Raw genomic sequence first — 19,277 nt, 5'->3', positions numbered from 1 at the left:
TCTGCAGGCGTCCTCTTACAGTGCTTCAGCTTCCATCTCACAGGCAGCCAGTAACCCTTTATTCAGCTTCTGACGACCTGTGTGCCCATAGCATCAACCAGCTTAGGAGGGTTGATGATACTGACACAGGGGACTTCTCATCAGAAAATGACCTATTCTTTACATCAGGTTTGCATTTTACATACCGTGTGTATTTTATTTACATACATACACTGTTTTTTATTTGGCAATGCTTTTTTTCCCACATCATCTTTTTTAACCTTTACACTTTTTCAGGAGCCATAATTGTTTCTGTCAGACATGAGGCTTGTTTTTAGGGGACAAGTTGCAGGTTTGAATGACACCATTCATTTTACTTTTCCAAGTACTGAAACACGGGGGAAAACAAAAATCCCAAATGTGACGAAAAGGTGAAAAAAATGCAATTCCGCCACGATTTTCTGGATTTTGGTTTTACGGCGTCCTCAGCACAGTATAAATGACCTGAAAACACAGATGCCCGAGTCAGTCTGATTGTGGAGATTTTTTGCTTGCTTTACGTCGCCATTTTCAGGGCTTATTTTTTTTGCAGAGTGAGAAGATGTTTTTATTGATAACTGTGTGCACCTACAATGCTTTGGTTGCTTATTATTACATTTTTTTAGGGAGATGAGGTAACAAAAGCCCCAACAATTCTGACATTCTGATTTTTATTTCTCTTCACAGTGTTTACCAATTGGATTAATTCCATATTTTAATAGAACAGACTTTTACGTGCGTGGCGATACCAAACATGCTTATATTATCCCGTTATTTTCATCAAGGAATTTTGAACTTTCTTACACTCCTGCTTCTTGTGTTCCTTAAAAGCAGAGGCACAAGTACAATGCCAAATAACACCTCTATGCACAGCTGGGAAAAAAAAAAAAAGCACAGAAGAAATAGCCTTACCAACTTCAGGTCAGATTACCTATGCACTAGAAGGATGCAGGAGACCACCACGTTAAAGGCGGGGGGCAGCAATCTTCATCTGTGGGCATTTTTAATATTAGGCGACCACCCCCTCCATGAATCGGTAGGTTTGTGAGTAGTTAATGTTTGCCCTAATCTCTCACAGACATACCAATTCATGGATGGGGTGCTTGCCTAGCATTAAAAATGCCCACAGATGAGGCTTGCATAGGGCGCCAGTCAAACAGATACATGTAGTGCACAGTGTGTGGCTTCCAGCTTATTGATGACACCCATACTTTTACATCAGGTGGGCTGTCCAGCATGATATAAGTGCACCCCACAGCACAGAAGCCCCAATTTACCCAACCAACACTGAAGGGCCTGGCTGCATCCTTCAAAAAACTGGAAAATATCACAGCTGATCCTCCTCACTTCACAATGACCATTGCACACGCTCATTAGACACTTCAATAAAAAAAACAAACATACGGTTGGAATCCCAGCATTGTCTGTAAGTACATGGTTGATTCATCAGTGGCCAGTGTGAAATTGGCAGGATTTCTATTTTTAATACAGATTGTAACATAGGGGAAAAAGATTACCAAAAAATATATTTCGCACAAAAACCTGATTTAAACAACAGGTACGCCATTTTCTGATAACGTACTTATATATAATCCTCAGAGCATGCAGGGCTGTGAGGCACATGTGAAACTGCTCTTATCAGTTGGTCTTTGGTGCCACCAGTCTGCAGCCCACCCAGACATGTGACTAGGATGGGTTGCAATTTGCATTATATCAGGGACGCCAATTTCTCTCATTCTCGGAGAACCCCTTTATAGTTAATATGATTGTCCTGTCTAGCATTGTGTTATCGGCAGTACATCCGATTTACACAATCCAATATATTATGGGTAATGAGGATTTTGTGCCAGCTTAAAGAACCCCATCACCTGAGTGTTTTGCTCAGGTGACATCCGGAATGTTTACACGGGCTGACAATACTGAATGAGCGCCATAACCAACACTCGTTCACCAGCTATCTAAATACACCAGAAGCACTCGGATGTCTGACATTCACCAGTGTTTTGCATCTGAGTTTCAGCAGCGTTTGGTCACTGGGTCAAGTTTTACCATCAGTGAGTTTTATGTGTGGAAAGATAAATAAATGGCAGTTTCTCATATCTACTGCAATTTTAAAGGGATTGTCTGGTCTTAAGCTACCAGTCTGCAGTCGTTCTATGTTACTGCAGACTTGTGAATCCTCACAGCGCGTACACTGCGAGCTGTGAGGATTCTGCGGTTTATGCGTTGAGAACGATATGCAGACTCTCAGCCACTCTGCTTCCAACCTTGCGCAATACACATTGAGCAAATTGGAAAAGTTGGAAACAGTCTAGTCAGATTCTGGTCTGGAGTTTGCATATCGCAATCTCAGGAACACATGACTGTCGTCTCGGGTGCAGACACTAGAGAAACTTCACAGCTTGCAGTGTGCGCACTGTCAGGATGCACAATTCTGCAGTCACAGAGTGTCGTTTTCGATAGGACCAACCGTTTAATCGCGTACAGAAATCAGACTGCATGCTGATGCCGTCCGTGTGAATTTATTGGAACCATAGACTTGTATGGGTGATTTGGATCTGGACATCTGAATGAAACCTATGGCATACTGTACCATGTAGCTAGCCAGGAATCCTGCTGTCTGTTAACCAGACAGCTCTAGGAAAGTCTATCTTGTGAATCATTCATTTCTAGATCTAATCTTGCCCCCGCTGTGTGTCAGCCAGTTCTATGCTTTATATATTTTGCTTTACCGAAAACATCACTGTCCCCATTGAGGCTCAATCAGTATGACTCTGGTGCCTGATGATGGGTTGTGTGTGCTCCAATGACATGAAAATAGCTGTACTGCAACACCACACAAGCGGAGGTAAGCGTTTCTGGATGGAAGCAGACACTAATTCCTTACAAACTTTTACATCTTTGTCTCCCTTTTGATTGTCAAGAGCTCTAATATGCTGAATCCTAACAGACATGTTATGTACACAATTTCTACACTGTCAAGCAACAAGTCCATATGGGATGCTGGCTGCTTACGCTTCCGTTTCACTCAATTGAGAACGTCATGATTCAAAGTATGGAAATTGCACTCTAAGCAGTCAGAGTGTCGGGAGTGTAAAAACACAGAATCCTAATGGTGAGCATATAACACACTGCAAGAGTCTTTGACAAATTATGTAATTGTGCAGAATAAAAAAAATTTAGGGACACCAGACATAATAGAGTCAAGTCTTCAGTACCCACTGACCAAAAATCCAATATGCATGGGGTCACCCTGGAGATGTCAGGGAAGAAAGATTCAGCATGTTGAATTTAAATGTTTGATTTTTTTTATTTTCTAGGGACAAAAAGTGGCAGTCGCATTCCCTTCTCTCCAGGGTATTCAAATATAAATCTAGGTCCCAATTTGTGCACAACCCTAAAAACGATCCACCTACTATATGTACAGCGCTTTAATGAAAAAAAATAATAATAATAAAAAAAAAAGGGGCTTAATGCCAAGGTAAGTCCTTTTTATTATATTTTCATTAAAGCTTTGTATATATAGTAAGTGGGTCTTTAGTGTTGTGTGCATGCAAAACTGAGCATGCATGTGTATTGGAGGTATATACATGAAAACTGGGCAAATACGTAATAAAAACGAAACCGCAGACGATGAACCAAAAGCAAAAGGGTTGAATAACATTTCAAGGGAAATTAAAAAGACACAGCTGTTCGTTTAAAGGGAACCTGTCATCAAAAAAATAAAGTGAAAGCAAGCAGTGTTTAACTACAGCCACAGAGGTGACCTTCAGGTGAATATCATTTTAATCATATACGGCCATCTAACTGAAAGAACGGCTGCAGCGGGAAGATAAAGTTATGTCCTCCATGCAGTCGCTTGCTTCCAATCAATGCTCAATATACAGCGAGTGCGCTGTAATCAGAGTGACAGACTGCTCCGGACATGCACTGCAGAACGGGATGGCAGTCCAGGAGCAGAGGCCGTGATTATAGCAGAAAGAGCCCACTGATCACGGCCCCCTGCCCCAATGACTGCAAGCGAGCAGCTGCAGGGGGACACAGTGTTTAGAGGTTTTTCTTTATGACATTTACCGTACATGTTAAATAATTTTACATTTTGAAAAATCGGCTTTCCTCAAGCGCATGTTACCAAAGATGCTTATTTTTTGGTTAGAAAAAAAGGGAGTTGATTTAAAATTTTGGTTTATTTACATTTTTTGTATATTTTTAATTTAATTCCCTTCAATGTTGAAGGAGACTGTCAGCACAGAACGAATGTTCAAACTAAGCCCCGCCGCTCAGTGCTTCATGACGGAGCCGATCATTTATATACACCCGCCCCAGCAGCAAACATGGTGGAGGAGTTGGTTTTCTCCTGTCAGATACCTGCTCCTTCACCCCAATCCCACTGCCACCCTCTGTTACCCTCCCTTCCTTTGAGGTGCACTCTGTGCGCATCTACTCCCCCTCCAACCTCCAACTGGCTGTCATCTACCGCCCCCCAGGGCCAGCCACCACCTTCTTTGACCACTTCACCACCTGGTTACTTCATTTCCTTTCCGCTGACATCCCTACCATCATCATGGGCGACTTCAACATCCCCATTGACACTTCCCTCTCAGCTGCCACTAAACTTCTATCTCTCACTTCCTCCTTCGGCCTCACTCAATGGTCTTCTACAGCCACCCACAAAGATGGCCACACACTGGACCTCATCTTCACCCGCCTCTGCTCCCTATCTAACCTCTCTAACTCACCTCTTCCTCTCTCTGACCACAACCTGCTCACATTCTCTTCCCTCTTCACTCCATGTCTACAATCCTCACCCCACAAACTTTCACACCCTCGCAGGAATCTTAAACACCTTGACCTACACTCATTCTCTGAATCCCTCCTCCCTCTTACAGATATAAGTTCCTTACACAATGCGGATGACGCTGCCGCTCTATATAACACCACAATAGCTGTAGCTTTGGAATCCGCTGCCCCACTTACACATACCAAAACTCGCAAAATCAACAGACAGCCCTGGCACACCAGCCTGACCAAAGAGCTGAGGCGAGCTTCCAGGGCTGCTGAGCGCAGATGGAAAAGATCCCACTCCAACGAGCACTTCATCGCATTCAAACAGTCCCTCACTACTTTCAAGACCACACTCGCCACAGCTAAACAAACCTACTTCTCATCTCTCATATCCTCCCTGTCTCGCAACCCAAAACAGTTATTCAACACCTTCAATTCTCTCCTCCGCCCCCCAGCACCTCCTCCCTCCCCACTCATCTCAGCTGAAGACTTTGCCTCATTTTTCAAGCAGAAAATTGATAACATCAGGGACAGTTTTGGTCAACAACCCCCAGAGCCCTTCCTCCCGACTTCCCAGCCCTCCACCTTCAAAACCAACTTCTCCACCATTACAGAAGATCGACTCTCCACTCTACTCTCAAGATCACATCTCACCACCTGTGCACTCGACCCGATCCCATCCCACTTCATCCCAAACCTCACCACAGTCTTCATCCCAACCCTAACCCATCTCTTCAACCTATCACTAACAACTGGTGTTTTCCCCTCAAGCTTTAAACATGCCTCCATCACACCTATCCTCAAAAAGCCCTCTCTTGACCCATCCTCTGTATCTAGCTATCGCCCTATATCACTTCTCCCATACGCCTCCAAGCTACTGGAACAACACGTCTACCTTGAACTGTCCTCCCATCTCTCTTCTTGCTCCCTCTTCGACCGCTTACAATCTGGCTTCCGGTCACACCACTCCACTGAAACAGCCCTTACTAAGGTCACCAATGACCTCTTAACTGCCAAGAGCAAGCGACACTACTCTGTCCTCCTCCTCCTGGACCTGTCGGCTGCCTTTGACACAGTGGACCATTCCCTATTATTACAGACCCTCTCATCCCTCGGCATCACAGACTTGGCCCTCTCCTGGATCTCATCATACCTAACAGACCGGACATTCAGCGTCTCCCACTCACACACCACCTCCTCACCTCGCCCCCTATCTGTCGGAGTCCCACAAGGTTCAGTCCTTGGGCCCCTGCTGTTCTCTATTTACACCTTTGGCCTGGGACAGCTCATAGAATCTCATGGCTTTCAGTATCATCTTTATGCTGATGACACACAGATCTACATCTCTGGACCAGATATCACCTCCCTACTAACCAGAATCCCTCAATGTCTGTCCACTATTTCATCCTTCTTCTCCACTAGATATCTGAAACTCAACATGGACAAAACAGAATTCATCATCTTTCCCCCATCTCACGCGACCCCCCCCTACGAACCTATCAATTACAGTAAATGACTGCCCACTCTCCCCAGTCCCACAAGCTCGCTGCCTCGGAGTAATCCTTGACGCTGATCTCTCCTTCAAACCACATATCCAAACCCTTTCCACTTCATGCCGACTTCAACTCAAAAATATTTCACGCATCCGTTCATTCCTCACCCAAGAATCTGCAAAAACCCTAGTCCATGCCCTCATCATCTCTCGCCTTGACTACTGCAACCTCATGCTCTGTGGCCTCCCCTCAAACACTCTCGCACCCCTCCAATCTATTCTAAACTCTGCTGCCCGACTAATCCACCTGTCCCCCCGCTATTCCCCAGCTTCTCCCCTCTGTCAATCCCTTCACTGGCTCCCAATTGCCCAGAGACTCCATTACAAAACCCTAACCATGACATACAAAGCCATCCACAACTTGTCTCCTCCATACATCTGTGACCTCGTCTCCCGGTACTTTCCTGCACGCAACCTCCGATCCTCACAAGATCTCCTTCTCTACTCCCCTCTTATCTCCTCTTCCCACAATCGCATACAAGATTTCTCTCGCGCATCACCCCTACTCTGGAACTCTCTACCACATCATATCAGACTCTCACCTACCATCGAAACCTTCAAAAAGAGCCTGAAGACCCACCTCTTCCGACAAGCCTATAACCTGCAGTAACCACCGATCGACCAAACCGCTGCACGACCAGCTCTACCCTCGCCTACTGTATTACCACCCATCCCTTGAAGATTGTGAGCCCTCGCGGGCAGGGTCCTCTCTCCTCCTGTACCAGTTATGACTTGTATTGTTTAAGATTATTGTACTTGTTTTTATGTATACCCCTCCTCACATGTAAAGCGCCATGGAATAAATGGCGCTATAACAATAAATAATAATAATAATAATAATAATACACCTTACCGCCTGCTTGTTTTCCCAAAATCTTCACCCTCCCCTTCTTTGGTTAGCCCTGGCATCATAGTGCCAGAGAAGAGCAGACATAGATGGAAACCAAGCAGGTGTATATCAATGATTGGCTTCTCCAAGAAGCACCGGGTGCCTGGACTAGGTCTGAACAGTCATTCTGTGCTGACAGAGTTTAAGTTTCTGATGCTGCATATCTTCCCTGAGCAAAAAACGCACAATTTTACAGCTCCAGCAAAATTAATGGGATTTATAGGAATTTCGTGCCCACTGTAATTTTTTTTTTTTTAAACTGCATAAATTGATCTGTATGCATATTTTCCCCACATAATTGTTTTAGATGCGGAAAGTCTGCAGGTGAAAAAAAATACATATGCTGTTTTGGTGTGTTTCCACTGCAGAAATGCAGTAAATAGGTATGTAATCGGCAAATAACTGTCAATAAGGGTATGTCCAAGCCAAATGCCAGGAAGTATAAAAATCAATTCAGCTTTATTAAAACATGTTCATTAAATCCACACCTGAGTTTCCACACATGGTCTTGACGTCCAATGAATATGCTGGGTGGTATACATTTTATATTTAAACGCCACTGTCTGTGTAGGTTTCATGCTATGAAGAAGGCTCACAAGTGATCCAAAACACATTGCATTTCTACACCAGTGTCTTGTTCCTATTCTTGTGGAATACTTAATAAAGCAATCTCGCATTTTATTGGATAGTGGGAGCCGGATGTTTCTTCATTTTAAGTTAAACTATCAGGTGAAGAAATGCTGCAGAAAATCTGCAACATCAAAAGCTCCCAAAACACCTTAGGGTACTGTAACTTGTGATTGGCTGATCGCTTGCACAATACACTGCAATACCATAGTATTGAAGCGCACTGTAAATTTACTAGTCGCTTATGAAGCCCTGCTACAGGCCTGGCTTCATAGAAGTACTAAGATGGTGAAGACAGGCCATGGTAATCCATCAACACCCTAAAGCCACAACATGGGGAAAAGGGCTGGGGAGTAAAAAGCAATGGGAAAAAAAAAAAAATCTGATAAAACCTTCAAAAGGAAGTCAGCAGCAAAACACTATTCAAACCAGGCAAACATGCTTGTTGCACACTCAACATGGCTGAGCAGCTCAGTGCACGTTTCCTCCTACTCTGTTTGCATCTATCTTCACCAGCCTCTCTTTTGACTGACAGCTTTTGGCGTTATCGAAGCCACAGAAGGGCAGCGATAAAAAAAAAAGGGAATTAGACCTACCGGTAATTCTGCTTCCTGTAGTCCCTCAGGACAGCACCATGGAGGTAGTCCTTCCTTGCCCTATAGTGGGACAGGATCACAGAGAGGTTAAAAGGCCCCTCCCACCTCCCCCCTCCAGTGTTATTTCAAAGTACCACCGAGGATGGATGGAAATGGTCTAAACGCGCCCTTACAAACGCGTATGTAAGACCCTTTAGCGGCTCCATCCCAATCTCGAGCCACGATGACCTGATGGATGAACCATCTGCTGGACGATCAATTCCATGCAAGCCTGAAGACAAACATAAGGGAGGGAACTAAGGGTGCTGTCCTGAGGGACTACAGGAAACAGAATTACCGGTAGGTCTATTTCCCTTTTTCCATTACGTCCCTCAGGACAGCACCATGGAGAATACCAAAGCAAAGGTCCCAGGGTGGGTACAGAAGCCCAAGGATCAAAGTCCTAGGTAAGAACCAGGCTAGATATAGAAATTATCTGTAAGATGAGAAGAAATATAGATATCGGAAGGGATCTATAAAGGTAATCACCGCAGTGAGTGTCTGATATATGTCTATAATGGCCAATTTCAGTATGAATGTGGCAAACAAGATCTGCAGTGGAACAAACCTGTTGTACCCCAATACCACTAATGAACCGCAGTGAATTACAGTTATTGTGATAGATACTTATGAACACCGCAGTCACAGAATAGGTTTAAAACCTTACTGCCCAGCAAAAGGTATGGTGATAACCCCAGCCACAATACAATGAGGACTGTACAGACCAGTAATTCGCTGTTATGTGCTTATAACACAGGATAGTTCCTTCGTCGGTCCTCCTGGGCTCGGCTTAAACCTTGGCTGGAGACCAGCTTACCATACAAGGAAACCTGCAGGCCAGAGACCCTGCACCGCTGGAAGATCAAAGCAATAACAGTACATGGAAAATAGCTGAGCATTGGGACGTATGTACCCTGCTCATCCAGGAGATCATGTGTATTCTGAATCCTTTACATGTCTAAACCCCAAGAAAGGGTTGGATATTATTTAAAACTAAGGAAATACTCCATCTGGCAGGTAACATCTCCTGCCACTACCAACACTGGGCTTCTCATTAGAAGCATTGAAAGGGAAATATGGATCCTCACCCCTGTTTTACTGATGTTAGACACAGGGAGTCTTGACTCTGGAATTGAGGAAAGTAAGTGTGTGTGTATACTTCTATACAAGTCATTAGCCCAGACATTGTAAATGTGTCAACTTATTTATATGTTATATCCTAAAAGGCAACCTTCTTAGAGATATTTATACCCCTGACTGCTATGGTGGGAGGAACCACACTCTATAACTAGAGGGAAGTAGGTTCCCTCCCATCACAAAGGGTACTGTCTACTGCGAGGCAGAGGGACTAGGGGTTCTCAACTGCAAGAGTCCTGGATACAGCTTCTTTACCTTAGGAGCCCTGACTCCTGTAAGAGCAGCGAGTATGGGATCCTCTGCCACATGACGCAGAGCTGCTGATTCGCCACTAGGCACAAAAAGTAGTGATGCCACCCCTGGTAAACATAATACAACGGATTTATGGGACAAGAATCTGTCTACCAGGTGTTTATCAAGGAAACTAGTCCGACTGCTCTATGTGGAGTCAGGAAGAATTGTTTTCTTCCACCTTATGGGATTTTCTGCACCCAGAATATGTCCACTTAAGGATGAACCCCCAAAGACGTATGTCTCCCTTTAAAAGCTAACTATGAGAGAGACCTGCCTTTAGCACTCAAGGCAGTAACTCACTTGAGAGTTCTGTTCTAAATAGAAGAAATGCTAAGTTACTAGGCCAAGTCAAGCATAACTGTTCGTCTGGCTAAGCCCAGTCGCAAAGAATGAAGTAACAGAAGCTGGGTCTGGGTCCCGAAACACGAAGACCGGAGTTGGGGCCTGATACAAAATGTGAAGTGGTAGGCCGACCATACAAGGTGTGGCCCACGAAAAGGCACAAGTCAGAAGGTCTAAGCCAGAGGTACAAAGCCACAATGCCCGAGGTACTATGAAGCACAGAGGTATTAAGACCCAGAAATGACCCCTTGAGGCGCAGAGGTACCAAAGCCTTATGACACAATATGATGCACAGAAGCCCTATGCTATACAGAAGCACTATGATGCAATATGATGTGCCAAGACACTAAGGGGCGCTATGAAGCAATATGATGCATAGAGCCAACTATGAAGGCTTATGATGCAATATTATGCACCAAGGGACTTTGAAGCCATATGATGCAGTATGATGCACTGAGACACTATAAAGCCATATGATGCAATACGATGTACAAAGGCACTATGAAGCCATATGATAGATTATTTATTATTTATTTTTATATAGCGCTAACATATTCCGCAGCGCTTTACAGTTTGCACACATTATCATCGCTGTCCCCAATGGGGCTCACAATCTAAATTCCCTATCAGTATATGATGCACTATAATGCACAAAGGCACTCTGAAGCCATATGATGCAATACGATGCACAAAGGCACTATAAAGCCATATGATGCAATACGATGTACGGAGGTACTATAAAGCACTATGATGCAATACGATGTACGGAGGTACTATAAAGCACTATGATGCAATACGATGCACAAAGGCACTATGAAGCCACATAGTGGAATACGCTGCATAGAGGCCCTATGAAGCCCCCTGATGCCGTATGATGTACAGAGGCACTATGCAGCCCCATGATGCAGTCTGATACACAAAGGAACTATGAAGCCATATGATGTACAAAGGTACTATGAAGCCATATGATGCACAGAAGTACTATGAAGCACAATGATGCCCTATGATGCAATATGAAGCACAATGATGCAATATGAAGCACACTGATGCCATATGATGCCCTATGATGCACAGCGGCAATACGTCGTGCACAGCGGCAATACGTCGTGCACAGCGGCAATACGTCGTGCACAGCGGCAATACGTCGTGCACAGCGCCATATCCTGCGCAGCGGCGATACGATGATCAGCGGCGATACGATGCACAGAGACGATACAATGCACCTATGATATAATATGATGCACAGACTACGGCCCTGCTTGAAGGTGCCAAACGAAAGACCAGGCCCCCAGTTACCTCCAAGAGAGCAATCACAGATCCGGATAAACCTCCTCTCTGAATAGTACATCTCAATTGTCACACCGGCTCCACCTGAAGGAGCTAATTAATGAGCCGCAGCTGGAGGGCAGTCTTCCGGGAGACCATGTGCTGCATTCCACCATGTGTCCAGCCATAAGGCTCTGTGCAGACATGGCCTGCAACTAACTGAGGTCAAATTATGAGATGTAGCTTGGACATATGGCCTTACTATAGCCTAGGTCCAAGGCCTAGCTGCTTATATGTGAGGACACATCTCAGCACATGAGGCTCTAGGCCCAGCTTTGGCACCAAGGCATGAGGCTAGTATCAACCCAGAGGCCCAGGCTGTGAACACAACATTCCAGCGTGCACTCACCTGTGCTGGCTCCACACCTGCTAGAAAGACAGGAGGAGCTGGTAACGCCGAGAACCTACCCTGGAGGGAAGTGGCGTTCGGTCAGGAATGTTGTATTACTGCCAGTGATTTCCTCTCCGGTGCCCCACGAGATCCAAGAAACTAGCCTGTTGCCTGTCTCGTTCTGCACTTCCGCGTTCTGCCGTGGAACGCAGGCCAACCTTATGTTGACGTTACCGGAGGTGCAACGGCCTTCTCCACAGCGTGTTTTCCGGAAGTAGCGATGTTTTGCTGGCTGGCGTCCGAGCCAAGAGCCTCCCACCGGGAGAAGCGTCTCAACCGGTCTTTGGGGCAGAGGGACTCCCCACCGGGGAGTGTCGGCCCTGGGCCCCTTGACAGGGGGAAGGATTGGACGCGCCGCACGATCCCCCTGAGCCCATCATGCAGGCTGGCTGCTGGATGAGGAACTTCTCCAAGAGGTGTCAGCCACGGTCCGCTTGACATGGGGGGGGGGGGGAGAGAGGGCTGAGACCCCCAATCCCGTTTGGTACAGCGAATGAAGGCTGAGGGACCTCTCCCAGAAAGTAATCAGCCACAGACCGCCTGCCAGGGGGAATGGAAAGCCATAAACGTCCACCGGCTATCTTCACTCTAAGAGCAACCACTCATACAACCGTCCCTTGCTGGGACAGGAAAAACACTGGAGGGTGGAGGTGGGAGGGGCCTTTCAAGCTCTCTGTGATCTTGTCCCACTATAGGTCAAGGAAGGACTACCTCCATGGTGCTGTCCGGAGGGACGCAAGGGAAAGACAAGTAGATGATACGGCGCACTGAAATGTTCGGCCACACAATGTCTCTGAAACACTGCTTGGTTTGAACAGTCATTTTGTGCTGACAGATGCCCTTCTGTGATTGACTGCACCAAAGTTAAACAGCAGTAATTTCTGGATATTCAATAAAACAAGATGGGATCTAACTGTCCTAAATCCAGAGAGAGGCAATTACAGTAAATGTCACCATACAGGCAACTCCAGATGCCATCGTCAATATAAAATGGGTATCAAATGCAAATTTAAAGGGATGTTGTTGCACTTGTCCCTGAGGGTTGTGCACAACGAAAATGAGTCCAAGTAACTGGAATTGATGTAGAGAGAAAATATCTAGTAAACACTTTTTGCCAACTCTATCTCTTTACTGAAATACTTTCCAGCCCAGTGTAAGTACTAGGCAAACTAGCAGCAGTCCTATAAGGACCATAGCACATTGAAGACTCCCTAGATAAAGAGCAAGGGCACAAACAGTTCTTCTTGTACAGCCACCATCCTGGACCTCACTCTGCCTACACAAAGGGAAGGTCAATATAAGAATGCTGCACAAAACAGACAGAGATGATTTTTTGCACTGCTTATCATTGACCAATCATAAGCAGGAGGCCTCCTGTCCTGATAAAAAGAAACTTGCCCAAGAAACTCAGATGATTTCTTCTACTGTGAGATGTACAGATAGTCGCCCTGCTTATGATTGGTCAACATCAAGCAGGGGAAGAAGTGCACGCCCTCAGAGACAAATCTCTCTTGAACAATAACAAAATTACACCCAAAAATTTAGAAGCCAATATCTCCGTAATGGTGAGGAGAAATTAAAACTGTTTCACATAGTTCTGCAGCCACTAGTCCATGATGCCGGTGTAACATGTTCAAACTGATAAATCGGCCTCTTTAAAGACCAGTCATATTTTTTCCTCTCTCTAAATTTTAGTGTACATAACTTTTCTATTTTGTATGAGGCTTGTTTCATGAAGGAATTTTAATTTTTCATTGCAATTTATGGGTCAATAAAATTTATTGCATCTTTTACATAATTTTTGTTTCAAAAGAATATAGAAAAAGAAGCAACACTGATGTGATGGTGTGATATGTTATGTGGGTATCGTTTTGTGTCTATTTATATTTTACAGATTTCCATAGTGTTCTCTTGTTGCCCTGTATCATTCCTTGTATTCCCCATATTGTCTAGAATCTCAATTACCTTCCAAAAGTCTGATAATTGAATTAGCTCACTTACTGTCTGCAGCCTGACTGTATCTATGCCTCTTGATGAACCCCCTGTAGTGCCTTAATCCCCAAGGAACCTTTGTCAGGTCTGGGAGGCCTGAAAACCGCCCCAACCTGTCTCCTGGTAGTCCCCTGGACATGAGGAGGGGGCTGGGGAGGACAGGAGCCGTACAAGTCAGACCTTGTGTGATGATGATCGTGTGAAGACAGCACGTCAGAGAGGAGGGGAAGCATATGGACCCATTTTATCCTCTGTCTGCTGGATTATTGGACTCTCATCTCTTTGGATATTCATCCTGTTACTGAACTGCATTCGTGTTCTGGACTATTGTATCCTCATTGTGGTGGATTGTTTATGGACCTTTTAGTTTTGCCTATAATAAAGGTCTTGGGATTGTTCACACTTCCCTCGTTCGCTCTGTTGATTGTGTGGTATCGGAGAAGGACCCCGTGACAACTGACAAGTTTTGTTTACGTTTTATGCTGTCCACATTTTACACTAAATAACTTGAGTTAATTTTTCAGGTTAACAACAGAGTGGTCCAGGATTATTATTATTAGCATAAAAACTTACAGGCAGGGAGCTGTTAACAGGAACAACTGTTTATTTTACTCACTTCTATAGCGCCATTAACTCCACAGTCCTTAACAGACATCATCACTGTCCCCATTGGGGCTCATAATATACGTTCCCTATCAGTATGTCTTTGGAGTGTGGGAGGAATCTGGAGTACCCAGATGAAACCCACGTAAACACGGGGAGAACATACAAACTCCTTACAAATGTTGTCCTTGGTGAGATTTGCACCCAGAACTGCAAAGCAATAGTGCTAACCACTGAGCCACCATGCTAACTGCCTGTTCTACTTGTTGCCAGCTCAGAACAGTCATCAACCTCTCCTACTAGTGATTTAGCTGTTACACGTCAACAGAGCAGTTCTTATTTTCCAGTCTGCTCTGTCGATGGTGCGTGACTACCAAAGTCATGCTGACTGACATCTGGCTTCCCGCGGCCAATTAGCAAAACGTCAGCAGTCACTTCCCGTCAACAGAGTAGAGAGGAAAAGAAGCTGTGACTCTGTTGATGTGACGTCAGCGGAAGGAGCGATCTGTGATGGTAGAGATCGGCACTGAGCAGAACAGACAGGTAGGTAGCAACTACCTACCTGTTAGTTCTTGAACCCATATTAAAACACAAAATGTCCTGAATAACCCCTTTAATGTAATACGATTACTTGCATATTGACATAGAATCCAATAGTTACTGTGTGTTTTGTCCATTTGATATTTTAATGCATTTGGAATAAATTTAGCATTTTAAGGTTTCCTATGATTTTCTAGTTCTTGATTACCTTGAATCTATATATACTAAATTGTTGTTAGGATTACTTGTATGAAACAAAAAAAAAATCCACAGTAATGTATGTGTAATAAAATGCATGCTTTAATAAATAATCACTTTTTCATATGAGTATCACTGCAGACTAGTGATCTGCACTACCTGCTGTAGAAAAAAAAAAAAAAAAAAGCGGTGAGCAGTCAGTCCAGAACCAGAGAGATTGAGGGATCACTGAACAGGCTGATGTGTTGAGCAGCAAAAGAGACACAAGCACGGTGGCTCAGTGATTAGCACTGTAGCCTTGCAGTGCTGGGGTCCTGCGTTCAAATCCCACCAAGGACAACATCTGCAAGGAGTTTGTATGTTCTCCCCATGTTTTGTGGGTTTCCTTCGGGTTCTCCGGTTTCCTCCCACATTCCAAAGACATACTGATAGGGAATTTAGATTGTGAGCCCCATCGGGGCCAGTGCCGATAATGTCTGTAAAACACTGTGGAATTAATTGCGCTATATAAATGAGTAAAATAAAAATAAATAAAAAAAAATGTTGTATAAATGTGCATGTGATCACTGCTATTATGGGTGCGAATCGATTTGCAACACCTGGTCCAGCAGCCAGGTCAGGGATCTGTGGCAGTCTCCTACCTCCCAGAATCTTTCCTGTTGACTAGCCGGGCTGGCTCATGGTACACCTTTGTCAATTTGCAAAGATGATTTCAAGCCAGGCTGGCTAATTAAAGAGGAGCCAAGGATGAAAACAGGTAGGAGGCAGTTTGCACGGCTCCCGCCACAAATTACTGATGCAGCTGCTAGACTGGGTCCTGTGAATCAGTGACGTTCCATTATTAATTGCTACCAAAGATTTTTTTTGATGCGCTAACCTGAGCTCTGCTTTGCGCTGGATGTTCCACCAATTTCAACCTTGGGTTTTTTCTTCTTCGATGACTCTGAGGAAGAAGAGCGTTTTTCCACAGCAGGAGTGTTCAAAGCTCTCTTCTTAAAGCTCTCCCGATCTCTCAGTAGTGCAGGATCCATGGTGCTGGTAAGAAGACAGAAGTTATTTAAAATTATGCACTATAAGTTATCTGCAGTACACAAGAGATACATAGTCCCTGAACCAGGCTTCATATACTCAGCCACAGACAATGGACAAAATGTTCTGCCTCAGGATAATGTCTGTATAATATGAATATACAAGTAACATAAGCTGCACTAGTATAGTCAATCAATATGTCTACTAACTGCTGGCTGGCCTGATTACACAGCCTTATCTTAGGGACAAGTCCAGGTAAATCTGTGTGTCTAATAGCATGATTGGCATATACAGCAGGTGACATAAGTATGGAACACATCACCAATTTTCTAAAGGTGCTATTGACATGAATTTCTCACCCGACGAGGGCAATAACGCACCCAATCCACTCAGGCAAAGAAATCAAACCATAAATTAAGTGTAATACTCTCCTGCTGAGTAGAACATGAGCCAGCTACTTCTGACTTCTTCCAATAATAATTTATAGACATTAATTTAAAGGTTTAAAACTTCTCATTAAAAAAAACAAAAAAAAAACAAACAAAAAAAACCACACACTTATCTGAACTAGGAAAGGAGGCCACAAAAATTAGCAAAGTGGCCACTGGCAGGCAGACATTCAGCCGCCACGTTCCGGGCAGTGCAGGCGGTCTGGGTGCCAATCGCCCTCCAGTGCAGCAGCACAGGCATGGATGACCAGTGTGATAGCCAGAGCTCAGGCCAGGAGGACACTGGCAGAACACTGCTGAGCTGTGCCACCCTGCCCAGTCTTCAGCTGCGCCCACACACTGGCACCTATACCATCTCCAATGCTTCACCATATTGGACGAAGACGAATTTCACTCACAGTTCCACGCGTGTGACCAGAAACTCGCTACAAAGTACCGCACTCGGAGCGGCCCTCTCGCCCCCACGGCGTCAGTTCCCACGCTCGCCGGCAACGTTGGTCAGATTTTGGTAGATGCTAGACTGTATGTGGTCTTCCAGAAGTTTCAGGTGTGATGTCATAACCGGGGGCGGGTATGCTAGGCTCAACCGACAGATTTTACGTTGTCATCATTCTTTTTCTGTCAATAAAGTTTTACAAAAGAAGAAAAAAAACTGTCGCACATCGAAACGTCACGGCAGTGGCGGGCGCAGCGCTGATGACGTCACCGCCAGCATCTTACTACAGTTGTGACTAGAATGGAGTGATTAGAAGGAGGCGGAGCCAGGGCGACTAGACTGTCCGTACAGAGCAGGCCAGTATGGCGGCGTTACACGGAGCTGATTTCTTCATTTAATGATATTGTTTTCTAGTACAGAGTGTTATGTGGCGATTATAATAAACGTTTACATCTTTTTGACGTGAAATAGTGGTTGTCCACCCAGAGTAATTATTTTGAGAGCTGGCTGAATGCTAATGGTGTGGCATGTACAAACTGTCAGGATTCAGCTCTGCCGGCTACAGCGGACATCTTGTGGCCTGCACTTTTTGGCTAGACCTGGCCGCTTCACTGAAATCATATACTTAAAATAGCCCAAAAGAGTGAACTAAGGAACGCAAAAGTTGTTTTTACATAGGAATTCATATATTCACTTTTTTTAATCATTTAGTTAGCACTTTTTGTGTGCACTACTCCACTATCCCCTTCTCAATCACCATGGCAGCCCCCAGTAAAATTCACTAAGTGCATGTACACACTATCAGCATTTGGTCAGTATTTTACCTCAGTATTTGTAAGCCGAAACCAGGAGTAGAACAATCAGAGGAGCACTATATGCGTTCCGTGATGTACTCTATGGAGGAGCAGGGGCCCATAATACTGTATGGTGGTCTATGAGGTGCCCATAATACTGTATGGCGGACTATGTGGTTGCCCATAATACTGTATGGAGGACTATGAGGTGCCCATAATACTGTATGGTGGACTATGAGGTTCCCATAATACTGTATAGAGGACTATCAGGTACCCATAATGCTGTATGGCAGACTATATGGTTGCCCATAATACTGTATAATGGACTATGTGTTTGCCCATAATACTGTATGGCGGACTATGAGGTGCCCATAATACTGTATGGTGGACTATGAGGTGCCCATAATGCTGTATGGAGGACTATGAGGTGCTCATAATACTGTATGGCGGACTATGTGGTTGCCCATAATGCTGTATAGAGGACTATGAGGTGCCCATAATACTGTATGGCGTACTATGTGGTTGCCCATAATGCTGTATGGAGGACTATGAGGTGCCCATAATACTGTATGGTGGACTATGAGGTGCCCATAATGCTGTATGGAGGACTATGAGGTGCCCATAATACTGTATGGCGTACTATGTGGTTGCCCATAATGCTGTATGGAGGACTATGAGGTGCCCATAATACTGTATGGTGTACTATGTGGTTGCCCATAATGCTGTATAGAGGACTATGAGGTGCCCATAATACTGTATGGCGGACTATGTGGTTGCCCATAATGCTGTATAGAGGACTATGAGGTGCCCATAATACTGTATGGCGTACTATGTGGTTGCCCATAATGCTGTATGGAGGACTATGAGGTGCCCATAATACTGTATGGCGTACTATGTGGTTGCCCATAATGCTGTATGGAGGACTATGTGGGTGCTCATAATACTGTATGGAGGACTATGAGGTGCCCATAATACTGTATGGCGGACTATGAGGTTCCCATAATACTGTATATATGAGTATGTGGTTGCCCATAATACTGTATGGAGAACTATGTGGTGCTCATAATACTGTATGGAGCACTATGTGGTGGCCATAATACTGTATGGAGGACTATGTGGTGCCTATATATTGTACTATATATGTATTTTTTATATGTGCATCAGGAATCGTGACATGTGTTAAAGGGGCCCACTGATACTCTTTCGCCCGAGGTCCACAGAAACCTGAAGCCAATCCTGG

The 19,277-nt window shown here is 44.6% G+C and overlaps 1 protein-coding gene across 1 annotated transcript in view; it reads right to left on the bottom strand.

Moving 5' to 3' along the window:
* The window catches only part of GTF2E2 (general transcription factor IIE subunit 2), a 92,364-nt gene extending 74,925 nt beyond the window's left edge, over positions 1-17,439 (bottom strand). The window contains exons 1-2 of the mRNA XM_073542406.1: positions 17,206-17,439; positions 16,207-16,364 (exon numbers count right to left, since the gene is read on the bottom strand). Of these exons, the coding sequence (XP_073398507.1) occupies positions 16,207-16,360 (154 nt within the window). The 5' untranslated portion in view covers positions 16,361-16,364; positions 17,206-17,439. The remainder of the gene's footprint in view (positions 1-16,206; positions 16,365-17,205) is intronic.
* Positions 17,440-19,277: the final 1,838 nt, after the last annotated feature.

Source organism: Dendrobates tinctorius, unplaced genomic scaffold, assembly GCF_039654945.1.
Source record: "Dendrobates tinctorius isolate UK_male_01 unplaced genomic scaffold, ASM3965494v1 ptg000011l, whole genome shotgun sequence".
NCBI classification, from domain to species: Eukaryota; Metazoa; Chordata; class Amphibia; order Anura; family Dendrobatidae; genus Dendrobates; species Dendrobates tinctorius.
The sequence above is the reverse complement of the archived record's forward strand: the minus strand, read 5'-3'. Positions and strand labels throughout refer to the sequence as shown.